This window comes from Rhinopithecus roxellana, chromosome 1 (assembly GCF_007565055.1).
Source record: "Rhinopithecus roxellana isolate Shanxi Qingling chromosome 1, ASM756505v1, whole genome shotgun sequence".
Lineage (NCBI taxonomy): Eukaryota > Metazoa > Chordata > Mammalia > Primates > Cercopithecidae > Rhinopithecus > Rhinopithecus roxellana.
In genome coordinates, this window is record NC_044549.1 from 160421796 (window position 1) to 160440537 (window position 18742).

The window sequence follows — 18742 nt, forward strand, 5'->3', positions numbered from 1 at the left end:
TGTATTGTGTACTTCAATAAAGTTTGCTTAAAAACAAATAGTTTTAAAACAAATTTACTTGTAAAAAATTCGTACAAAAATAGGTTTCAGATTTTTTTTTTTTTTTTTTTTTTTTGAGACGGAGTCTCACTCTGTCACTGGGGCTGAAGTGCAGTGGTGGGAGCTCGGCTCACTGCAACCTCCGCCTCCCAGCTTCAAGAGATTCTCCTGCCTCAGCCTCCTGAGTAGCTGGGATTACAAGCACCTGCCACTACGCCCAGCTAATTTTTTGTATTTTTTTTTTTTTTTTTTGAGGCGGAGTCTCGCTCTGTCGCCCGGACTGGAGTGCAGTGGCCCGATCTCAGCTCACTGCAAGCTCCGCCTCCCGGGTTTGCGCCATTCTCCCGCCTCAGCCTCCCGAGTAGCTGGGACTACAGGCGCCCGCCACCTCGCCCGGCTAGTTTTTTTGTATTTTTTTTTTTTTTAGTAGAGACGGGGTTTCACTGTGTTAGCCAGGATGGTCTCGATCTCCTGACCTCGTGATCCGCCCGTCTCGGCCTCCCAAAGTGCTGGGATTACAGGCTTGAGCCACCGCGCCCGGCCAATTTTTTGTATTTTTAGTAGAGACGGGGTTTCACCGTATTGGCCAGACTGGTCTTGAACTCCTGACCTCGTGATTCGCCTGTCTTGGTCTCCCAAAGTGCTGGGATTACAGGCGTGAAGGTTTCAGATTTAAACATGATCTATGCAAGGTTTTAAGATTAAACTAAATCCCAGAGTGAACAATTACAGTAAATTGAAGTAACAACTCAATTAATTTCAAGGATTTTCTAATACATGTTCAACGTCTCACACACACAGAATGAGTTGGTTTATACATGCAAACAAGGTAGCAGATATATCCAAGTATACCAAATACTGTCTGCAGTTTTCCTTTTTTCATTAGTTCCACTTACTTCATCAAGTACTGATTTAGAGAGAATCTTCACCACCCTTTTTGCAGAACCCTTTTTGGACTAAAGATTTTATCAATGGCATTGTTTATCTCAAATTTTTTCTTTTTTTTTTTTTGAGACAGAGGAGTCTCACTGTCGCCCAGGCTGGAGTGCAGTGGCACAATCTCCGCTCACTGCAAGCTCCGCCTCCCGGGTTCACGCTGTTCTCCTGCCTCAGCCTCCCGAGTAGCTGGGACTACTGGCGCCCCCCACCACGCCCGGCTAATTTTTTGTATTTTGTAATAGGGATGGGGTTTCACCGTGTTAGCCAGGATGGTCTTGATCTCCTGACCTCGTGATCTGCCCGTCTCGGCCTCCCAAAGTGATGGGATTATTAGGCGTGAACCACCGTGCCCGGCCTACCTCAAATATTTTATCAGACAAAATGTTTTCATAAATTTTTGTATGTCCATGAACACCATTTTATCCTCTCATATACATACACGTGTATATCTATATTTATACATGTAGATATACATATACACATACACATCTATGCATACATATATTTTTGCGACAAGGTTTATCTCCCAAACTGGAGTGCAGTGGCATGATCACAGTTCACTGTAGCCTCGACTTTCTGGTTGTGATCCTCCCACCTCAGCCTCCCAAGTAACTGGAACTACAGGCATGTGCCACCACACCCTGCTAACTTTTTGTAAAGATGTCTCATGTTGCCCAGGCTGGTCTCAAACTCCTGGGCTCAAGCGATCCTCCCCCTTCAGCCTCCCAAAGTGCTGGGATTATAGGTGTGAACCACCCACACCCAACCTCTCGTATATTTTTAACATTTATATTAAATATAAGGCATCAAATACTGTTAAGACTAAATAGATTTTAAAGTTTTAATGAAGTGATTGTGTTAGATAACAGAGGTACTGTCTTCCAACTTTTTGTTTAAAAAAACTTCGGAATACTGATTTCAAAGTAGCAACAAAGACCAATTTAAAGGGCAGTAACCATTTTGCCCCCAACTATATAAATGACTCAGGTCAAATGTAGATGTGTTCTTTAGTTGAACTTCAATAAAAAGATCCATTTGTTCTTTTTTTTTTTTTTTTTTTTGAGACGGAGTCTCGCTCTGTCACCCAGGCTGGAGCGCAGTGGCCGGATCTCAGCTCACTGCAAGCTTCGCCTCCCGGGTTTATGCCATTCTCCTGCCTCAGCCTCGCAAGTAGCTGGGACTACAGGCGCCCGCCACCTCGCCCGGCTAGTTTTTTGTATTTTTTTAGTAGAGACGGGGTTTCACTGGGTTTGCCAGGATGGTCTCGATCTCCTGACCTTGTGATCCGCCCGTCTCGGCCTCCCAAAGTGCTGGGATTACAGGCTTGAGCCACCGCGCCCGGCCACTGAAGTTTCTAAAACAGTAATTGAAAACTGAGTATTGAAAAGGTGGAATCAGCAACAGGTGTTCTCACCTATAAAGGAGTGGCTATGTGTCAGTGCAACTGCCAAGCTTTTAAATCAGCTTCTTCCCATTAAATGATAAAAGGCTGTATTTTTATCTACTAGATATACTGACATACGATTCTACAGTTTGAGGCATGCCTATGAGGAAGATGTGTTGACCAAGGCAAATTCCCAAATTAAGGAAATTTATAGGATAGGGAATGTCATGTATTCATGTATCTCTTAGGTCAGAATGCTTAATAATTATATTACTAATTAGGTCAAACATTTTAAATTAGTCAGCCCTCTTTATCTGTGGGTTCCATATCCATGGATTGAACCAACGGCAGAAGGAAAATATTTGAAAAAAAAAATTGCAACTAAACAGGCACTTTTTTGTTATTTTCCTCTGAACAATACAGTATAAGTATATACATAGCATTTACAGTGAATTAGGTATTATCATCTAGAGATGATTTAAAGTAAACAGGAGGGTGTGAACGTTATATGCAAATACTATGCCATTTTATATCTGGGACTTGGGCATCTGTAGATTTTGGTGCCTGAGGTGGGTCCTGGAACCAATCCCTCATGGATACCAAGGGATGACTGTACTAATGAATCTCATTTATTACCTGACACATGTAAATTTAAACATAAGAGAATGCAACAAGTTATTTGAACCTGAATGCAGAGAATAAATACTTTATTAACTGATTACAGTTGAAAGTCACAAACAAAAAAGGGGGTATATTAAGGCAAAGCCATATATATATATATGTATAGACAAATCCAAAGATTGTTACCTCTTTACATTTGAATAACCTCTGCATTTTTCTTTTACACATTTAGGCAGTGTGCTTTCTTTTCTTCTCAGTTAAAGAAACACCTTGGCCAGTATTTCTAAATCATATTTTGGTGACAACTTACAGGATCAGTGATTGAGACAATGACTAGTGTTATCAAACGCTATCTGATAGTTTTCTTAGCATATTCCGTGTGTGGTGGTACATTTATTTTGGTGTGCAAAATCTGACAACTGACGGTTTTTCTCTGTCAGCAAAACTAACAAATTTTTAAAAATGATTTTAATAGTTATAACTAAAATAAAGCTTAGACTTCCAAGTCAGTCAATGCCCAAATTGCATGTTTTCTGCCCTTCCCCTAAACCCTTTTACGTTTTAAATAGCCTTTAGAATACGATCACATGGTTGTATTTCAGATCTAAAAGTTTTGAGATTTTCAAAATCAAAGATTACTTCCTTATGCAAAATGGCAATGCAAACAGCAATCCTACATAATGTAGAATCATTTTTCTTCTGTATAGCTCCTTCTAAAAAATGGGCAACCACACACACACACTCACACACAAAAGACATAAATTTAGTCCATCTGAAGAAGCACTCCAGCTTTCTAATTCCACTTTTCAAGGAAAAGGCAGAGGCATGTTTACATTATCCCAGAAAACTGAATAAATGGCTTTATTTGGTATCTTCAAGAAGCTTCTCCTTCCGTAGGAGATGTAGGTGTTGTGGGAGAAACTGTAACTGGTTTTCGTGTAATTCTATCTAGTTCCGCATGAACATCTAAGACAGGCTTCTGGCCTACATTGAAGAAAAAGAAAACAAACAAGATTTAGATATAAGTGAAAGTATCATTTTCACCAATATCTCTTCATTTAAAAATTGCTAACACTTTCATTAACTTTATTTAGCACACTAAATTATATAAACAACCCTTAATTTAAAAATTTCAAACCAGACGTGGTGGCTCACGCCTGTAATCTCAGCACTTTGGGAGGACAAGGTGGGAGGATCACTTCAAGTGAGGAGTTCGCGACCAGCCTGGCCAACATGGTGAAACCCTGCTGTAATCCCAGCTACTCAGGAGGCTGAGGCAGGAGAACTGCCTGAACCCGGGAGGTAGAGGTTGCAGTGAGCTGAGATCACACCACTGCACTCCAGCCTGGGCAACAGAGTGAGATTCTGTCTAAAAAATAAAAACTAAAAAAAATATACATTTCAAGAAAAAACAAATTCCATCATTTTAAATTGTGGATCTGTTACCAAATGGAGTTAAAACAGGCACCTACCTGTCATTTAACCTCAGAAAGGTGTTTTTTTTTTTTTTTTTTTTTTTTTAAGGCACAGGACAATAAGAACAGTAAAACAGAAAATAGCAACAAAAATTTAGCATCTAGAGAAGATGATGAGTGGTAACAATAGATGACAATAAAAATGTGGCAAGGATACGGAGAAACAAACTTTCCTAACCTGCTGATGACTATTTAAAATGATACAGCATTTTGGAAAACATTTTGGCAGTTCTTCAAAACCTTTTAAACCGAGTTACTACACAACCCAGTAATTCCACTTAGGTACTTACCCAAGAGAATTACAAACAAATATCCACACAAAAATGGATGGTTCAAAGCAGCACCATATTAATAATAGTCAAAAAGTAGATGAAACTCAGATGTCCATCACCCAGTAAATGGATAAATGAAATGTGGTATAGCCATATAATGAAATATTATTCAGCAATTAAAAAGGAATGAAGGCTGGGTGTGGTGGCTCACGCCTGTAATCCCAATACTTTGGGAGGCTGAGGTGGGCAGATCACTTGAGGCCAGGAGTTTGAGACCAGCCTGGCCAACATGGTGAAACGCCATCTCTACTAAAAATACAAAAATTAGCTGCGCATGGTGGCAGGTGCCTATGATCCCAGCTACTCGGGAGGCCGGGGCAGGAGACTCACTTGAACCCTGGAGGCAGAGGCTGCAGTATCACGCCACTGCACTCCAGCCTGGGCTATTTCTTTTTCTCAAAAAAGAAAAAAAAAAAAAAAGAAATGAAGTATTGATACATATTACAACATGTATGACTTTCAAAAACATTTGTTAAAGCCATACATTGTATAACTCCATTTACATGAAATGTCCAGATAGGCAAATCCACAGAAGAAAGAGAGAAGATTCGAGGTTTCTTTTGGGGAGATAAAAATGTTCTAAAATCAGATTATGGTGATGGCCTGCCCAACTTAGTAAAGATACCAAAACCACAGAATTATGCATCAGTGAACTAACTTCATTATATCTCAATAAAGCTGTTATTTTAAAAAAGTGACTTGCTCCCCATACGCATACCTGACTTTTTGGCGGATGGTGGTAAACCACTGCTTCCACCTCCAGCCCCACCTGCAGGGCTACCACCACTCACGCCAGGGCCTCCTGGAGAGCCAGTCTTTTTACTCAACAAACTGTTGAAGAAATTTGCCAGAACGCCTTCACTTGTAGCTCCAGCTACAAAAAACAAAAAACAAAAAGCTTTAGTCAAAACATAAGATTTTTCCATAAATTATTATTATAGTAATCACACACAGAAAATGAATAAACTTAAAATTTAAGAGTTTTATATTCCAAATTCAAGTCTAGCTTGATCTTTTGATGCTGAGTAATTTCTTTAATGAGTAAACTTTAAGAGTGTAATTATTTAAAAATTAGAATGTTATTTTTAAAAGGCCAAAGGTATTTTAAACAAAAAGATGTTATATACTAATATATATCTCCCTTTTGAAAAGAATTCTTTAAAAATAGAACTGTTGAGAAATTGCCTCAAATATTAGGTATCCTACATGAAAACCGGTAGAAGTTCCCAGAGATAAATGGGCAAATGATAGCAATAAACAATTCACAGAAGAGAAACAAAAATAGAAGGAAAATACTAGGGGAAAAACTCTTATTAGGTAGTATTTAAAGCATGTTTTTTTTTTTTTTTTTTTTTTTTTGAGACGGAGTCTCACTCTGTCGCCCAGGCTGGAGTGCAGTGGCCAGATCTCAGCTCACTGCAAGCTCTGCCTCCCGGGTTCACGTCATTCTCCTGCCTCAGCCTCCCGAGTAGCTGGGACTACAGGCGCCCGCCACCTCGCCCGGCTAGTTTTTTCTATTTTTTAGTGGAGACGGGGTTTCACAGTGTTAGCCAGGATGGTCTCGATCTCCTGACCTCGTGATCCGCCCGTCTCGGCCTCCCAAAGTGCTGGGATTACAGGCTTGAGCCACCGCGCCCGGCTTAAAGCATGTTAATTAGGTTGTGGTAAAACTGCAGCACTCAATGTTGATGATTGAACAATCCATTTGAAAAAATATTATCCAAAGGCATAAAAACATAAACTCTTTGACGTACTAATCCCACTTATGGCAATTGTTCCTACAGAAATAACTATTATGCATATAGTTTTTTTCTTTATGTTAATTGCAGATTACCTACTATAGTGTAAATTGTGAATTTCTTCAATGATCTACCAGGAAAGTGATTAAATATAACAAAACTTCTATCATGTAAATGATACATCACAAATACACTGTAAAATGGTTTACAATCTGGTTAACTATGAGATTATATGTCCATAGAGACAAAGCCTAAAAGATATTGCACAAGAATGAAAATAGTTATGGCAAAAGGTGAAATTTTAGATTTCTATCGTAAAATGTATCATCTTGTTATCACCTAAAAAGAGATGTACCTTTCATGTTTGGATCAATTTTTTTTGACCCAGCAGGGATGGGTGATACGCTGGCAACATTTGATGATACAGATCTATTTGGTGTTCGCGGGGAGCCTCCTGGGACTCTTGGTGAGGCATCCTATGTAAAAATAGGAAAATACAATTATAAAAACCTGAAACTTTCATTTTCACAAAAGTTATTATTGTAAAAAGAAATTACTTTGCAACTATCCCCTGTTCTGCTGGTACTTTTATAATGCAAGCCATTGACAAAATTGTTAGCAATCCTGTCCTCATTATTAGAGAATGCCAGACAGAGGCTCATTACATTTCAACATACTAATTTTCCTTTCATAGAAAATAAAGAACATATTGACTGATGATGTATAGTTACAAGCTTGGGAGTCAGATTTGGTTTCCAATCTGGACTTGTATTCTTCTAGCTTTATAATCTCAGGCAAGCCACAATGTCCTCCCTAAGGCTCCCATTTCCTCATCTGCAAAATGGGGCTAATAACAGTCCTGTCTCATAAGGTGGTTGTGAGAATTTGTAAAATGACACATAAACGGCTGAGTATTGACACACAACAAATGTTACAAATACATCTTTACACTTTTAAAATCTCACAAATTACAGAAGAATTCTGAATTCAAGTTTATATCAAAGCACACGCATATGAAATATGTACATAATTAAGAAAAAAGAACTAAAATAATATGTACTGCATTTTAAGCATTTTGTCAAAATTTGTAATACTGACCACAGGCCTTCCAGCTGCAGTTGGTGGCTGCTTTGCTAAAAGGGACTGAAAAAAACCAAAATAATCCTAGTTTAGACATTCATAGCATATACTGGTGTATTTTTAAAGAAAATACACACAAGAACAGTTTACTCATTAACCATACTAAGTCTGCTTCTGATATAATTTCATACCTGTAGCTTCATAAGAAACACTTGATCATCTTCTGCCATAATTTCCTTCTCATGTACAAACTGAAATGAGCAATGCACAAAGGAGCAAGTTTAATATGTTATGCTAACACCATTAGTAACTTATTTTCTAGATTAGACTAATTAAAAAACAGTTCAAGAATTTGAACATTACCTATATTTATGTTCACATGTGTGAGCTGCCCTACCCAAGCCCTCCAGCAGAGATGTCCAGTAACTAGCTACAGTTCTAGAAATGTTCTGTATTTCTGCTGTTCAGTATGGCAGTCACTAGCCACCAGTGGCTACTGAGCACTTGAAATGTGGCTAGTGTTACTAAGGAATTGATTTTTAATTTTATCTAATTTTACATTTAAAAGGCATATGAGGCAAGTGGCTACTGTGTTGAACAGCACAACCCTAGAGTCACAAGCATATTAATCATGCTCACAAAATTTGCTAAACAGCAGTTACGGTGTTTTAAAAGGGCCAGTAATATCCTAGTTAAGTGAAATGCAACTTGTCTCTTGTTTCTCTGAAATAAAAATATAATGGCTATTCTATGAGCTGAGTAATTAGGAAAAGGAATTACAAAGTCTCCTGCTTCTATTCTTGCTGTATAACACATACCCAATCTATTCTCTTCCCGGGAGCCAGTGATTCTTTTAAAAGGTTAAGTCAGATTATATCACTCCCCTGCTCAAACTCTCAAACGCTTTCCATCTAACTCAGAATGAAACCTCAAGTCCTTACTGTAGCCTAATGATAAAGACCCACAATAACTTAATTCTGCCTCTCATCTCCTAGCACTCTAACCTTCCTCACAGCTCTTTCCTGCTCTGTCTTCCTCATACATTTCTGCTTCAGGGCATGTGCACTTTTAGTTCCCTCTGCTTTCAGCATTCTCCCCTCTTTATCAAAGACCTTCCCCCAGCGTTCATAAACAGCATGCCTCACAGCCCAGTCCCCTCGCTTACTCTCCCTACACCCTGCTTTATTTCTGTAGCACTTATCACTACTTGACAGGTGTCTATGTATTGGTTTATTATATGTATCACTCTCCTTCCCATTTAGCACTTAGAACCTAAACAGAGCCTGAGGTGATACTCAATATTTGTGGAATGAATAAAAGAAAAAGATAAATTAAAAAAGCACAATCTGTTGGTAAAAGAATGCAAAATATTTTTGCTCTTTTATTTTTATGTATGCATTTATTTTAATAAATATCCAAACCAAATACCACACCAACTGATTTTTCATTTGACCTTTTCATTTTTTCTTTTTTTGGAGTCTCACTCTGTCGCCCAGGCTGGAGTGCAATGGTGCCATCTCAGCTCACTGCAAGCTCCGCCTCCCAAGTTGAAGTGATTCTCGTGCCTCTGCCTCCCAGGTAGCCGGGATCACAAGCACGCATCACCACGCCTGGCTAATTTTTGTATTTTTAGTAGAGACAGGGTTTCACCGTGTTGGTCAGGCTGGTCTCGAACTCCTGACCTCGTGATCCGCCCACCTTGGCCTCCCAAAGGGCTGGGATTACAGGTGTGAGCCAGTGCGCCCGGCTGACCTTTTCTTATTACTAACAATAACCCACAAACAGAAGATGGATGCTCTATATTATGAGTGGATTCTGAAGACTCTAAATCAAAATTATTTTTTCTTGATACATATGTCAAGATTAAAGTCAGTCAGTGAGAAGTACTACAAGTTGAGTATCCTTCATCCGAAATGCTTGCGACCAGAAGTGGAAGTGTTTCAGATTGCTGAATATTTGCTTTAATACTTATCAGTTCAGCATCCGTAATCTGAAAATCCAAAACGTTTCAATTAGCATTTCCTTTTGAGAGTCATGTTGGTGCTCAAAGTGTTTCAGATTTTTGAGCATTTTGGATTTTCAAATTAGGGATAGTCTATTTATGCAAATACTTGTTTTTATAGAGCTTTCAGAAACATCTCTATTTATAGAACACTATACACTGCTTAACATGAAATCAAGATATAGGAAAGCAGTGTATCTTCTGGGATCTTATTTAATAGATAGTTAGAATTAAGACTAAAACTGGGCCGGGCGCAGTGACTCACACCTGTAATCACAGCACTTTGGGGAGCCGAGGGAGGCGGATCACTTGAGGTTAGGAGTTCGAGACCAGCCTGGCCAACATGGTGAAACCTGCCTCTACAAAAATACAAAAAAAATTAGCTGGACAAGATGGTGGGTGCCTGTAATCCCAGTTACTTGGGAGGCTGAGGCGACAGAATCGCTTGAACCTGGGAGGCAGAGGTTGCAGTGAGCTGAGATCATGCCATTTCACTCCAGGTTGAGCGACACAGCGAGACTCCATCTCAAAAAAAAAAAAAGCTAAACTAAAACAATATAGAAAATTGCAAGTTCTTGGATAGATGTCAGCTAATGTGGGTAACTAACTGGAGAGAAGATCCAAGACCTGCCTCAAAAGATAGAACCAACAGAATTATTCTAGCAATGTCTTCTTGGCTCTTGGCCAAGCTCTAGGTTGGAAAGTTCACGGCTTCTACCTATTCAAACTCTGTAAGATCCACATATTCACTCATGTCAATCTCTGATTTCCAAGGCACTATATTAGAATACGGATTCTGCACTAACAATTGCTAATATAAATATGCCAAGGGCAGAGATTTAATCAGCTGAATAGCTGATGTATATTTTGCTAAAACAAATCCTTATGTAAATAAACCGTACATTAGAAACACACCCAAATTATACTTAGAAAGCCTCCAGATGGAAAAAGGACATTTTTGCCTTTCTACCTTCAATCTTAAAGTACAGACTTCCCCTCAGTCTAAAGTCTAAATATTGAAATTATTTACTAAATCGGTTACCTTTCGAACAGGTGGTTTAGTTATGATGTCTTCAAAATTATCTTCTGCTTTTAATGTTTGAAAATTTTCATGTAATATTCCTATTTTCTTATCATTATCCCACCCTGCTGGACTGGAAAGAAATACATATGGTAAATTCTCAAGCATTTATATAGTCATTCTTTCATTCAGTCCAAGATCATGTAAAAGGAACACTTTTATGAAGTCAATTTGAACAATTATGGAAAACAAATTAGCTTTTTATTATGATGTCCACGTTTTACTAATTTCTACTTAAAATGAAATCCTGGGCAACATGCCAAAACCCCATCTCTACAAAAAATACAAAAGGAAAAGAATTAGCTGGGCATGCATGGTGGCGTACACCTGTAGTCCCGGCTACTTGGGAGGAGGTTGAGAGAGGAGAACTGCTTGAGCCTGGGAAGTAGGGGCTGAAGTGAGCCGAGATTGCGCCATTGCATTCCAGGATGGGCAACAGGAGTGAGACCCTGTCTCAAAAAAGATTACCAACATTACAAATGTCATTGGTGTTAACTTGGGGGAAGGGGGCAGTAATTATTACCTCCTAATTTTATACTGTTACCTTCTTTTTTTTTTGAGACAGAGTCTTGCTTTGTTGCCCAGGTTGGAGCACAGTGGCTCAACCATGGCTCACTGCAGCCTCCGTCTCCCAGGCTCAAGTGATCCTCCCACCTCAGCCTCCCAAGTGGCTGAACCACAGGTGCGTACCACCACACCTGGCTGATTTTTAAATTTTTGGTAGATATGGGGTCTCACGATGTTGCTCAGGCTAGTCTTGGGCGCTTGGGCTCAAATAATCCTTCCACCTCAGCCTCCCAAAGTGCTGGGATTTTAGGCACGAGCCACTGCGCCTGGACTATTCAGGTAACTTTTTCTTCTTTTTTCTCTTTTTTTTTGAAACGGAGTCTCGCTCTGTCACCTAAGCGGGAGTGAAGTGGTGCAAATTCGGTTCACTGCAACTTCTGCCTCCCAGGTTCAAGAAATTCTTGGGCCTCAGCCTCCCAAGTAGCTGGGACTACAGGTGTGCACCACCACACCCGGGTTAATTTTTGTATTTTTTTATTAGAGAGGGGGTTTCGCCATCTTGGCCAGGTTTGTCTCCAACTCCTGACCTCAGGTGATCCGTTCTTGGCCTCCCAAAGTGCTGGGTATTAGAAGCGTGAGCCACCGTGCTCGGCCAGGTAACTTTTTAAAAGCATGTCTAGATCGCATATTTGGCCATTTATCTATCATAATCAATTAAAGAATAAGCAGATACAATACACTAATATAGGCACCCAGTAGACAGTTTAGCTGTAAATAGTAAAAACTTTTGAAAAAGGGCTCAGGCCAGCAGTAAATCTAAAAGGCAATAATAGATAAATCAAGACAGGTTATAAACAAAAACCAATCTAGGAACAGACAGATTCTCACTTACTCATCATGGAAAGGTCTATTGGTCCCAACTCAAAACTGAAAATAACGATTCACCATCAAATAGTAGCAATAATACATGATAAAATTATATATTTAAGAGTGCACTTACATAAATACTGCATCCTTTTCCACAACAACAGCAGGAATCTTATAGGGAAATCCATATAGTTTCTGAACGATGTATTTATATACCAAGTCTATATTTTTGTTTTCTTTTACTGAAGTGTAAATAAGTGCTGCACCATCTGGATAATATGGTTAAAGAAAATTCTGGACAAATGTCATGAGCAAATACCATAAAATTCTGTGTTTTCAGCTTAACTTTTATTTCTATGCATTTTAGTTTCAGAAATAACTCTAAAGGTATATTATATGGTAATCAAGAACTTCAAAAGTAAAAAATACTACCTTCATATGGGCTACAATTGATAAAAGAATTTTTACATAATCAATTTAACTTAGGAAAGTAGAAGTCTCATTAAGAAAAGAAGTAAAGGTAAATCTAGAAATACTGACACTACTACTACTTGTATATTTAAAGCCCATGAAAGGACAATTTTTATGACTTTAACTTTCCTAAACTTCATGGAGGGAATATTACTTATCAACAGCTGTTTTGTTTGCCTTTTCAACAAAAACGGTATATAACAGTGCCTCTTTGTAGTTTTTACTAAACCCAGGAATTAAGACTTCAGGGATAAGGCTCAGGACACTCATTGCAGAGGGCAAAAGAAACCCAATGTTGAAAGGTGAACCAGCAGGTACCAATTAGGAAGCTTTCAGGAATAACCCAAGGCAAAAGCACATTTCATAACAAAACCTGAAATCACACAACCTCACATGAAGATGACCTTTTATCCAAAAGACACAGTGGATGTAAATACTAAGACATACACGGACAATGTGACCACTGACCACTGATGGGTTCAGAGTGGCTACCAGAAATTCTATGACGACCCACATTCTAGCACTGGCCCTTGTTTCTCCAAGGGAGATGGTGACCTAGGCCAACGGGGAAATGCTGGGAGTACAGTCTAACTTTTTTTTTTTTTTTTTTTTGAGACAGAGTCTCGCTCTGTTGCCCAGGCTGGAGTGCGGTGGCCAGATGCCGGCTCACTGCAAGCTCTGCCTCCCGGGTTTACGCCATTCTCCTGCCTCAGCCTCCCGAGTAGCTGGGACTACAGGCGCCCGCCACCTCGCCCGGCTAGTTTTTTTGTATTTTTTAGTAGAGACGGGGGTTTCACCGTGTTAGCCAGGATGGTCTCGATCTCCTGACCTCGTGATCCGCCCGTCTCGGCCTCCCAAAGTGCTGGGATTACAGGCTTGAGCCACCGCGCCTGGCCTCAGTCTAACTTCTTAACTGGGATACTCATATTTTCTGGGACATGACCTGAGGCTTATGAACCTAAAAGCAGTATTGCTAAATACAACTGACTAAACTTACTTTGGTATGAAACTTTAACATGGTAGAGACAAACATAATCTTAGGGAAAAGTTTAACTGTATGAACTTTGCATTAATGACCTTCCCCACAACGAAAACCAAATTACGGTAATTTGGAAGATTTCTGTAACTGAAAAACTTACATTGCAATTAAAACTTTAATAAAAGTGATTTTGAACTGTCACTGTCTGTCACTGATAAATACATACCTCACTATTTTGAGATGACTTCTCACATTCTGTAATCTTTTAAAATCAACTGGCTCTAATGGTCTCTAATTATTTTGGTAGAAACCTTCCTTTCCGATTACATTTCTGTATTTACATTACTATTATTGTTATTTTTTTGATGGAGTCTTGCTCTGTCACCCAGGCTGGAGTACAGTGGCATGATCTCTGCTCACTGTAAGCTCTGCCTCCCAGGTTCACACCATTCTCCTGCCTCAGCCTCCCGAGTAGCTGGGACTACAGGTGCCCACCACCTCACCCAGCTAATTTTTTGCATTTTTAGTAGAGACAGGGTTTCACCATGTTAGCCAGGATGGTCTCGATCTCCTGACCTCGTGATCTGCCCACCTCGGCCTCCCAAAGTGCTGGGATTACAGGCATGAGCCACCGCGCCTGGCCCTGTATTTACATTTTTAAGTATAGCATTAAATAAATGATTAAAGAGACTGTTTATTCTCAAATTTTCTAATCCCCAAAGATAACATTAAAAAAGGCCTATAGATACCTACACTACAATTACTCCCACTTTTTATTTTATTTCTGAAGACATTATGGTAGACTAGTATCCTTTAACTCAACCAACTTAGCCATTTGGTGACAAAAGAGGCCCATAAAGAGAAAGAACAGAAGGGAAAACGGGAAAGGGAAACTATCAGTGTCAAGTGATCTTACTCAGGCTTTCTATAAGTGGTCTTTAAATTAAATGCCCACTAATGAAAATGATTTATAAATTGTAGACACTATAAACATGTGTGTATTACTCATTACTATCTATTCCTAATATCATTTCATTACGTTTCAGACTCAAAAGCTTTGGCTGGGGAATGCAACTGCAAAATATCTGATCCAAGAGGGTTGGTGAGTTTACTCTTCAGTGTATTCAAGGTGTTAACTAAGTTTTCAACAGTAAAGTCTCTAAAAAGTATTCACTGTTAACTTTCATTTTCTCCCTCTTTTAGATGTAATTATTACTCACTGGCTTACCTAATCCTTGCAATCTAGATTAACAAGACTTTCTATGATAGATTTTTCAGGAAGGTTTCTAAAGTATAGATGATTCTCCAGCCTCCCTTTGGAATACTCTAATCCAGTATGTCTAGATAGGCAGAGCCAGATTTTGAAACCACTGTTAGGCTATATGTGGAGAAGATGACAACACACTAAATAAATTACAAATGAAAACACAAAAAACGTAATATTGATTTTGCCCTACCTCCCACCAACAAATACAGTTTTTAAATCAGATCTGTTCATACAGCTTACTAGACTTTTCCGCATACAACTGGTAATTATTTTTCTTAAGCATACTTTAAACACAGCAAATAAAAGTAATATACTTCAATATTTGCTTTTCTATCTCGAAATATCCAAATATAAATAATTTGGGAATTAAAATGAAATTTCCAACCAGAGGCAGAAGGAGAATGTTTACAGAATTTCTCAAGTCCATCAATTTAATTCTTTTAACTTTAAAAAACAAAAAAAGGTAAAGTGGTACACTGAATCGATAAATGTATTTAAAAGGATACACTGTAAACAAAACTTCCGGATATGTGACTGAATAAAATCAAAATGTTCATCTCTGTAGTCATGTTCTTTCTCCAATACACTAATGGCATCACACTGTTAAGTTAAAATAATTAAAATACATTTAAAATAATCAAAACTAAATATAGTAATTTAAACAGTTCAATTCTGGATAGGGGAACATCATAAAAGTACCACTCTGATATGGTAAATGAACAGCAGGACACAGAATACCAAGTACTCTATGAACTTTTAGTTGGAGGGACTAATGGATAATTTTATCTTTTTAAAAAGCATTAACTTCTATGTTGACGTTCTGGTCAGAACACCAAAGAGAAAGTTTTAGTACATAAGGGAGGGAAGAATAACAAGCCTAGCGTGTTCTTAGAAATCATACTTGCTAACTCAACTACTTATATAACCTGGAACAAAGTTTTAAAAGATCTAACATCCATTTTAGTTTTATAAAACACTTCTGCATATCCAGGGAGTCTCTACTTCTCACCATTTCTTCTTTGCTCCTGTGTTTATCTGATAATTCTCAAGTGACCTTAATTTCTTTTCTGGTGCTTTTATTCACTCTTATTACAATCTCACTAATAACAAAATAAGGAAATTACAACTGATTTTTGAAATGTCACCCGTACAATCAATGAGACAATCCTGAATGCTGCTTGCTACAGAAAAATGCTAAGAAAAATACAAAGAAGTCATGTTCAAACATCACAACATCCAAATAATTTCACCAAAACACTTCTGAATTGAAGGTGTAAAATATAAAAACAAACATTTAATAATGGTCATTACACCCAATATTAGTTTCGGGTTAAATTTGCTATGTATTTTTTTGTTACATATATATATATACCCACACACACTATATATATATACACACACACACACATATATATATACATAAAATAAATTAACAACAACCAAAAAAAACCTAACAGGGTGCAGTGGTATGCACTTGTACTACTTTGGAGGGGGAGGGGGGAGGATTGAGCCTAGGAGTTCAAGGCTAGCTGGGCAACATAGCAAAACTCTCCATAAAGATGAAAATAAAAACATATATACGGCACAGAACAGAGTCTCATTACATAATTATAATGAGCATTTCATTGCCCATTTTATCAAATACAGTGATTTCAAATGATTAAAACTAATTGTTATACTTTGACTTAATGACACTTTTGGAAAGGCATGGTGGTTTAGTATTAAATAAAAATATTTTAAGGCTGGGTGCGGTGGCTCACGCCTGTAATTCCAGCACTTTGGGAGGCCGAGGCGGGCGGATCACAAGGTCAGGAGATCGACACCATCCTGGCTAACACGGTGAAACCCCATCTCTACTAAAAATACAAAAAAAACTAGCAGGGCGTGGTGGTGGGGGCTGTAGTCTCAGCTACTCGGGAGGCTGAGGCAGGAGAATGGCATGAACCCGGGAGGTGGAGCTTGCCGTGAGCCAAGATGGCGCCACTGCACTCCAGCCTGGGCGACTGAGCAAGATTCCATATCAAAAATAAAATAAAATAAAAATATTTTAACTGAAATCAGAGGATCTGGACTTAAGACAAGAAACTTAGTCTCTCTGAAATCTCCATTTCTGGAGTCTTTAAACTGATGGCGTTGAACCACCATACTTCTCTCCCTTTGGAAACACACATTTCCCAATACCCCTAACACATTTTAAAAGTTCATAAACTGAAATACATCCAATAGTGTCTTAGATTTTATGAAATACAGTAGATGATCTCTTCTGGTGTGAAAATGTTATGACTCTATGACTCACTTGATACTGATTCCGAACCCTTTAAGCTTAACATTTTTCTTTTGGAAAATAAGACTGCTTTTCAAAAGGCAAGTAGTGCTGTAAAATGGAACCAACTTCCAGGAAACAAACAGCTCTTCACCAACCAAAACAAAATAAAAAACAAATCACATAGAAGGATTTCAGTGTGAGATTTTAAGACACTGTTTTACAGAAAAGGTGTACGTGACAACTATACCAGAACCACCACTTGAAATCAGATGGCAGATTTTTAACTTAATTATTTTAAATGCTGTCACACCATTCCTTTGTTATGAATCATTTTTGTAGTAAAGTAAAACCTAAGGTAGGTTTTAAATATTTTAATCAATTTTACTCCAACAATGAATAAATTCTATACCCTCTTTTAATTTTATATGTGCAAATTTTACATATTAAAAAGCATTAATTTCAGGTCTGAAAAGGACTTACATTCTGTCATTTTCTTAACTATTCCATGACTTACAAACAGGAAAAACACACACTCAGGACCAAGCGGGGAGAACATGAACTTGATCTTTTTTCTATTATTATTATTATTATTATTATTATTATTATTATTATTATTATTCGAGACAGAGTCTCACTCTGTCACCCAGGCTGGAGTGCAGTGGTACGATCTCAGCTCACTGCAAGCTCTGCCTCCCAGGTTCACACCATTCTGCCTCAGTCTCCCGAGTAGCTGGCACTACAGGCGCCCGCCACCACGCCTGGCTAATTTTTTGTATTTTTAGTAGAGATGGGGTTTCACTATGTTAGCCAGGATGGTCTCAATCTCCTGACCTCATGATCCGCCCGCCTCAGCCTCCCAAAGTGCTGGGATTACAGGCGTGAGCCACCGCGCCCGGCTGATCTATTAAGTATTTTTTAACTAATTAATTATTTATTTTTGATACAGAGTCTCGCTCTGTCGCCCAGGTTGGAGTGCAGTGGCACGATCTCGGTTCACTGCAAGCTCCGCCTTCCCAGGTTCATGCCATTCTCCTGCTTCAGCCTCCCGAGCAGCTGGGACTACAGGCACCCGCCACCACACCCAGCTAATTTTTTTGTATTTTTTTTAGTAGAGGAGGGGTTTCACCGTTTTAGCCAGGATGGTCTCCATCTCCTGACCTCATGATCCACCCGCCTCAGCCTCCCAAAGTGCTGGGATTACAGGCTTGAGCCACCACGCCTGGCCTTCTATTAATTATTTTTAAAGGAAACTTAATTTATTACAAAACATATACAGTGAAATAACCAATAATATAATTTTGATAATAGTGATCCTATCAGAACTTTTTTAAAAACCAGAAACACTTGATAACTGCATGTCAACTTCATATAATGAGCACTGCTACATGTTTAAAAGTCTATTTTAAGTACATAATCCTCTGATATTAGAGAACATATAAAAATTCAATGTTGAGGCTGGGCACAGTGGCTCACACCTGTAATCCCAGCACTTCGGGAGGCCAAGGTGGGTGGATCACCCGAGGTCAAGAGTTTGAGACCAGCCTGGCCAACGCGGTGAAAGCCCATCTCTACTAAAAATACAAAAAATTAGCTGGGAGTGGTGGTGGGCACCTGTAATCCCAGCTACTGGGGAGGCTGAGGCAGAAGACTGCTTGAACCTGGGAAGTGGAGGTTGCAGTGAGCCAAGATTGTG

The 18742-nt window shown here is 38.8% G+C and overlaps 1 protein-coding gene across 1 annotated transcript in view; it reads right to left on the reverse strand.

Moving 5' to 3' along the window:
• Nucleotides 1-3040: 3040 nt before the first annotated feature.
• The window catches only part of DYNC1LI1 (dynein cytoplasmic 1 light intermediate chain 1), a 50220-nt gene continuing 34518 nt past the window's right edge, over nucleotides 3041-18742 (reverse strand). Inside the window, exons 6-13 of the mRNA XM_010354458.2 lie at nucleotides 15290-15383; nucleotides 12200-12335; nucleotides 10654-10765; nucleotides 7801-7860; nucleotides 7628-7672; nucleotides 6885-7005; nucleotides 5509-5664; nucleotides 3041-3967 (exon numbers count right to left, since the gene is read on the reverse strand). Of these exons, the coding sequence (XP_010352760.1) occupies nucleotides 3858-3967; nucleotides 5509-5664; nucleotides 6885-7005; nucleotides 7628-7672; nucleotides 7801-7860; nucleotides 10654-10765; nucleotides 12200-12335; nucleotides 15290-15383 (834 nt within the window). The 3' untranslated portion in view covers nucleotides 3041-3857. The remainder of the gene's footprint in view (nucleotides 3968-5508; nucleotides 5665-6884; nucleotides 7006-7627; nucleotides 7673-7800; nucleotides 7861-10653; nucleotides 10766-12199; nucleotides 12336-15289; nucleotides 15384-18742) is intronic.